General features: G+C 39.9%; 1 protein-coding gene across 1 annotated transcript; it reads left to right on the top strand.

Moving 5' to 3' along the window:
* The first annotated feature begins 509 nt into the window (after positions 1-509).
* On the top strand, positions 510-5034 carry LOC128694580 (pro-resilin-like). Its single transcript, XM_053784716.2, has 3 exons — positions 510-651; positions 2668-3156; positions 3539-5034. The coding sequence occupies exons 1-3, from the start codon at positions 583-585 to the stop codon at positions 3848-3850; spliced, it is 870 nt and encodes a 289-aa protein (XP_053640691.2). The 5' UTR covers positions 510-582; the 3' UTR covers positions 3851-5034.
* The last annotated feature ends 775 nt before the right edge of the window (positions 5035-5809 follow it).

Raw genomic sequence — 5809 nt, 5'->3', positions numbered from 1 at the left:
ACAAGGATATCTTTTATTGAACAAATACTTCAAGCAGGTACTGTAGTTTTCTTACGAAGGACTTGAGTGTTTTCTTATACAGGATACGACATTCCAGCAAGATTGAATTTTTCTAACACATTTGTTCCTGGATGCGACCCACAATAGTCAGCTGACGAAGAGGTACCAATTTTTACTGCCAAGTGAGCTGCAATTGTAAGTCGCTGTGTCCTGAGTCTTGAGGTACCACTAAGTAGGTGAATGAAGGGAAAAAGGGAGAATGAGTCCAAGTAGGAAGCTTAAGTTTGTCAGGGTGCGGGTGGGTGATACCTTTTGACAGTATGGGGGTCGTGGTGAAGGGGGCGGTGTCGAACGGTCTGGTGTTGGGTAGCCTGATGGTGGGTGTTAGGACAATATATGGTGGTGGGGGGTGTTAGATAGCCTGATTATGTGTATTAGGACAGTGTGTGATGGTGGGAGGTGTTGGGTAGCCTGATGGTAGGTGTTAGAAAGTAGGAGAGGTGGTGGGTGGTTGGGCGGTGCGGGATAGTGGTTGTGGTGGTGTAGGGTGGTGGGGATGGGGGCAGCACAGGGCGGTGACACATGCTATATATACCGGGTGTAGCTCAGGTGTCTTACTTACACGAGTCCGCCATCACCATGACAACACAGGTGCGTAATGTCTTTTAAGTTCACCTTCTTGCAGGCAAGTAAAATTCAGTCTGCCCGTCTCTCCTTTTCCTACCTAATCTATATCAGACAGTGATAGACCTATATGAAATTTGCTCTTTCATGTGGTCCAGGTTCTGCAGAAGATTCATTAGTCTTGGTCAATATATTTTCCGCCACCGTCCATAATATTGGTATCACATCGACTACTATTCAGCTATTTTGCAGTTTCTCTGACTAATGTTTTGTCGAAAATGAACAAGTGATTTGCAAAGGAGCTCAAATGCTTTAAATATCCAAGGTGATATCTTTCTAGGTCCTATAGCTATGAGTGTATGTATTTTTTTTTTGCCAGCATTGTTTATTTATGCATTCCTTTACAGTGTTTTTTTTCTTATTTTTTTGGTATCGAGACTCGTTCTTTGGTTGTCTTTCCACATGATTTATTTTTTTTAGTGAGCAAAAATGTTCTTCTCGAGCTTTATCTGTTATTAAGAATTAATGCCACTTCTGTTTTGGTTCATTATTATTATTATTATAATAAAGGGGGAAGCGCTAAACCCGGAGGATTATACAGCGCCTGGGGGGGGGGGATGTGGAAGGCATTCAGGCTTAATTCGGGGAACTGGAGCACAGATCCAATTCCCTAAATCAAGAGCCCCTCACCAACATCAAGGAACCTTCCTTGAGGGGTGTTTTGGTTCAGTCTTCACTCCGGCGGCTTTATATATCATTTTAAATTGTTTATCTGCCTCCTTTTTTATTATTTATTTATTTATTCTTTACGTATGTGTTGTCCTGCGGTTATTATACTCTGTACTATTTCCTTCACATTATTATAATTAAGGGAGAAGCGCTAAACCTGTAGGATTATTTAGCGCCTGTGGAAGGGGCGTGTGTGGAAGGTATTCAGGCTTAATTCTGGGAACTGGAGCACAGATCCAATGCCCTAGATCAAGAGCCCCTCACCATCGTCAAGGAACCTCCCTTGAGGAGTATTTCCTTCACAAGCTCTCCCTGTTTATGTTCACATTATTTGATGTGTGTCTGTGGGATATATGTATTTATGTATTTGCATTATTCATTATTTTACTCTATAGAATGAGTTTCGATTATTAACAACTGTAGCCTACAGTCTACTGGAGATAAAAAAATCAACAAGGCTATTTTTTTTGGTCCAAGTTTATATACCTTAGTGTATAAGTGCAGAGTATTTTAATCCCAATTTTAGCTGGTCTTATGTTTTCAATTCGGGACTGAGTCATGTGGTAGCTCCTGGGCCAACAGTTTGTGAGGTCCTCCACTGATTATTATTATTATTATTATTCTTGGGGATGCGCTAAACCCGTGTTGCCACTACTAATTATTTGTTTCATTTAACTATTCAAACATCAGAGGATTTAAATTATGTATTTAATTATGAATTATAAATTAATATTTTTTCCTAGTAGTACATTTCTTTTTTGTCCGGCCCTTAATATGTGGGGACCCTGGGGAATTTCCACTGTTGTCATCCCTTAAATCTGGCTCTGCATGTATCACAAACCTTGTCTATGAATATAGGCTGAAGATTTAATTTACACCTTGGAAAGACGTAGAACTGGGAAAGATTGAAGTGTACAAATGTAAAACACGAACAAATAAAGGGATATAAATAATTTTCCGCAGATATTAAACCAAGACAGGTCCCCTCAACAATGGATTAAAGACGAAAAAAATTAGATTCGGAAAGGATGCAAGTATTGGTTTGGCTTTAGTTATAAGAGTGGTACAAATTCAGAAACAGCTTCACTGAAGCGAGAACTTTGAATAACTTTAAAATAGGTTGGACGAGTATACGAGTACTCTACTTTTCTTATGACTGGTGGTGTACAGATGGCATGCAGCCTTAATGGCTCTCGTGTAGTCGATATACTTTAAATCCAATAAACAAATCAACTTTCAACTTAAAGAGCTTGAAATGTATATTGAGTATACATATTTGCACTCTAAAAATATTAATTAATCCTCTCCTCCCAGGTAATCATATTTTCGTGCATCATTTTTGGGGCTGTGGCACGTCCACAGGGTAGCAGCTTCGGCGGCTTTGACTATCGCACTAAATCTTCTGGACTTCCAGGTGGAGCTGCTCACACCAGCCCCAACATCGCTAAAAGTTCTCATACCAAATCTAATAATGCTGCAGTTTATCAGATCCCTGGGTCAGCAGCATATCAAAACGCTGCATCATCACATGCACAAATTCCCTCAGCTGGAAGCCACCCAAGTTCTGCAGGAATAGGCTACTCCAATCCTGCTCCAGCTCACCAGTCACCAGCATCTGTAGCCTACCAAGCCCCAGCATACCAAGGTTATGATCAAGGCTTAGGTGTAGAAGGTTACCAGAGTCTAGAGTCTCCAGGATATACAGTGGGCGGAGGGATACAATTTAGTGGACTGACTGCTGAAGACCAAAAAAAGTTAGCCGCCCATGAGCACGATGGCACCTCTTTCCACGGCCCAAACCAGGTAACAGTTGTCAATATTCAGTCATTACAATAGTAAGTGTTCTTTGTATTTAAATCCTCAGTGCACTACACTACTAATATATTATCTTATTTGGTGCATACGAACCCACGTATACATTAAAAAATAAAATGATCTGAACATTGCATATTTCAGCTTCACATTGAGACCCCCTCCTTCAGAACGTGGTGTCAGTATGGGGCCGATATTGTGTTCATACTATTTTATGTTTTATCTTCTTGTGAATTCATTTGTCAACTGGATATTGTCCTTTGATTTAGGTATGAAGGTCAATGATGTATATGTCAGTGATTTTTAACAATTCGAGAATAATACATCTCGTGATTTCTATTAACATCAATTAATTATTTGGTCATCTCCATAGCCTCACACCTTCGGGTACGCCGTTGAGGACTCCTACTACGGTAACCAGCACGCCCACAACGAATACTCCGACGGACAGACGACCAAGGGATCGTACAGGGTGCTGCTTCCTGATGGCCGCACGCAGATAGTCACATACTCGGCTGATGCTAAGAACGGCTTCATGGCGCAAGTTTCATACGAAGGCAAGGCTAAACCTTATCAGCATCCACAAGAAAAGACATCCCCTGGCTATCAGCCTCAAAATCCAGGCTACAAGACGCAGCAGGAACCTGCCTACCAACCCTCAGTACAGTACCGACCCTCAGCCTAGTGCATGCCATAGGCTGCTCCTACTTGTTGTTGTGTGTTTTGTTATGTTTTAGTGTTTTCATGATAATATTATACGGGAGTTTTTAGCGCTTTATGGAGTAACAAACTATAAAAACAATGAGAAGCGTTAAACTTAATTATTGTTGTAATTATATTTCAGGGAATGTCGTATAAATAAAAATTAATTTATATGATTTGTAAATAAAATTATGATCTACCTTTTAGCTTATAATGTATTACGATAAAAAATGTATTATGCTAAAAATAATGTGAGGCCATCTGGGATGTATAATAGGTCTCCAATATTGATTAACTGAACTAAATTACAAAGGTTAGTAAAACACTAGAACTTAAAGGTTATTAGCGCTTTTGTATAAAAGCAATGTGAAACATATTTATATAAAATTAAATACAAATAAATTGATCTCACTTCAAACATATATTTATATTTAACTTTATTATGTATCTCCATGAAAGGGGAAGACTTACAGTGGGTGTCTGAGACTTTTATTGTTCCGCCGCTGCACCTTTCATTTCCGATCAGTAATGTGAGAATGCCTCTTTGAATCGACCTCAAACTTTCAACACGTGTATCTTAGTAAAGCGAAAGTTATTGTTATTATCGGGTAAACTATTTTTGTTTAAAGCATGTTTTTACTTAGCTGATTCAGCTGTTGTTTTACTCTACTTCTAACAAAGGCTTTTTCAATGCTGCCTTAATTAAGAGTACCGGCGAATCAAGAAGAAAGATAAACATAAAGATTTATTTCTTTGTAAAGGTTACAATGTGGAATAGCAATTTTGGTTTGCTAAGTCATGACGGGGCATTTCTGGCAGAAGAAAAAGACCTCAATGGAAATAAGTCACTTTGTCTGACTTTTTTTGGGGCTATCCTAGGTTCTCTACACATATACTGCTATGTATGATAATCTATGTAACTATTTGTGTATACCTGAATAAATTTACTAACAGCCGAGATACCATTCATCGGCTTCATTTTCCAGTTATCCGGATATATCACGGTTATATGGATTGCCGGTTACTGACTCAGGTAGAGGTGGATGTGTCCCCGTCTGCTAGGGCTTTCGCATGCGGGGGGGAGGGGGTGGTAAAGGGAGATTTGAGTGGGTCCTTCTGATCTAATTTGGAACTTTATAGTCCTTTTTTTATAAAGGGAAATTCTTTTCCCTTTCTCTTTATTGCTCAGCTTTGGGGACTCCCGTGTCAGCATTGGTATTATGTGGGCGTCTTGCCTTTGGACGGTTGTTCTCATGCAGGTCAGTAGATTTCAAGATGTCGTTACTGCTATACTAATGTACAACTAACTAGCTGTCAGTGTTTAGGCCTGATCTAAGTTAGGAATTTCACGCTCCCGTTTCTCTTTCCAGAGGAACCCTGTTTCCTTTCTCATTTCCAAGGACCCCAATGGAAATGACTTTTTGGGGATTATCCTAGGTAATTTACACATATGGTACTATTTATGATAATCGTACTTATGTGGACCTGTACCTAAATAAACTTACTAATTTTTTCCTTGGACTTTGGGAGGTGGGACTCAATAAAGCGTCAGCTTTGGTGGCCCTGAGTAACCCCAACAATAACATCATAAACAATCTAGAACCTGAAGATTGAGACACTTATGCAACATATGGGAATCTTTATTCAGGAAACGTTTCGCCACACAGTGGCTTCATCAGTCCAATACAAAGAGGAAGGCGTAAGGAGAGGAGGAGAATGAGGTAATCAGTCCCTCAACCTGGAGTCGATGTGTTCAGTCCATCAATCTTGATGGACTGAACACATCGACTCCAGGTTGAGGGACTGATTACCTCATTCTCCTCCTCTCCTTACGCCTTCCTCTTTGTATTGGACTGATGAAGCCACTGTGTGGCGAAACGTTTCCTGAATAAAGATTCCCATATGCTGCATAAGTGTCTCAATCTTCAACTTGTCGGTTTTT

The sequence above is a fragment of the Cherax quadricarinatus genome, chromosome 51 (assembly GCF_038502225.1).
Source record: "Cherax quadricarinatus isolate ZL_2023a chromosome 51, ASM3850222v1, whole genome shotgun sequence".
In the NCBI taxonomy this organism is placed as follows: Eukaryota; Metazoa; Arthropoda; class Malacostraca; order Decapoda; family Parastacidae; genus Cherax; species Cherax quadricarinatus.
This window is presented reverse-complemented; position numbering and strand designations above follow the sequence as displayed.

Excerpts from the sequence above, each read along its gene's own strand:
- LOC128694580 (XM_053784716.2), top strand. The coding sequence starts at position 583 with ATGCTATATATACCGGGTGTAGCTCAGGTGTCTTACTTACACGAGTCC. Across the intron at positions 652-2,667 it reads CCATCACCATGACAACACAG|GTAATCATATTTTCGTGCAT; the intron begins GTGCGTAATGTC and ends CTCTCCTCCCAG. Across the intron at positions 3,157-3,538 it reads CTTTCCACGGCCCAAACCAG|CCTCACACCTTCGGGTACGC; the intron begins GTAACAGTTGTC and ends TCATCTCCATAG.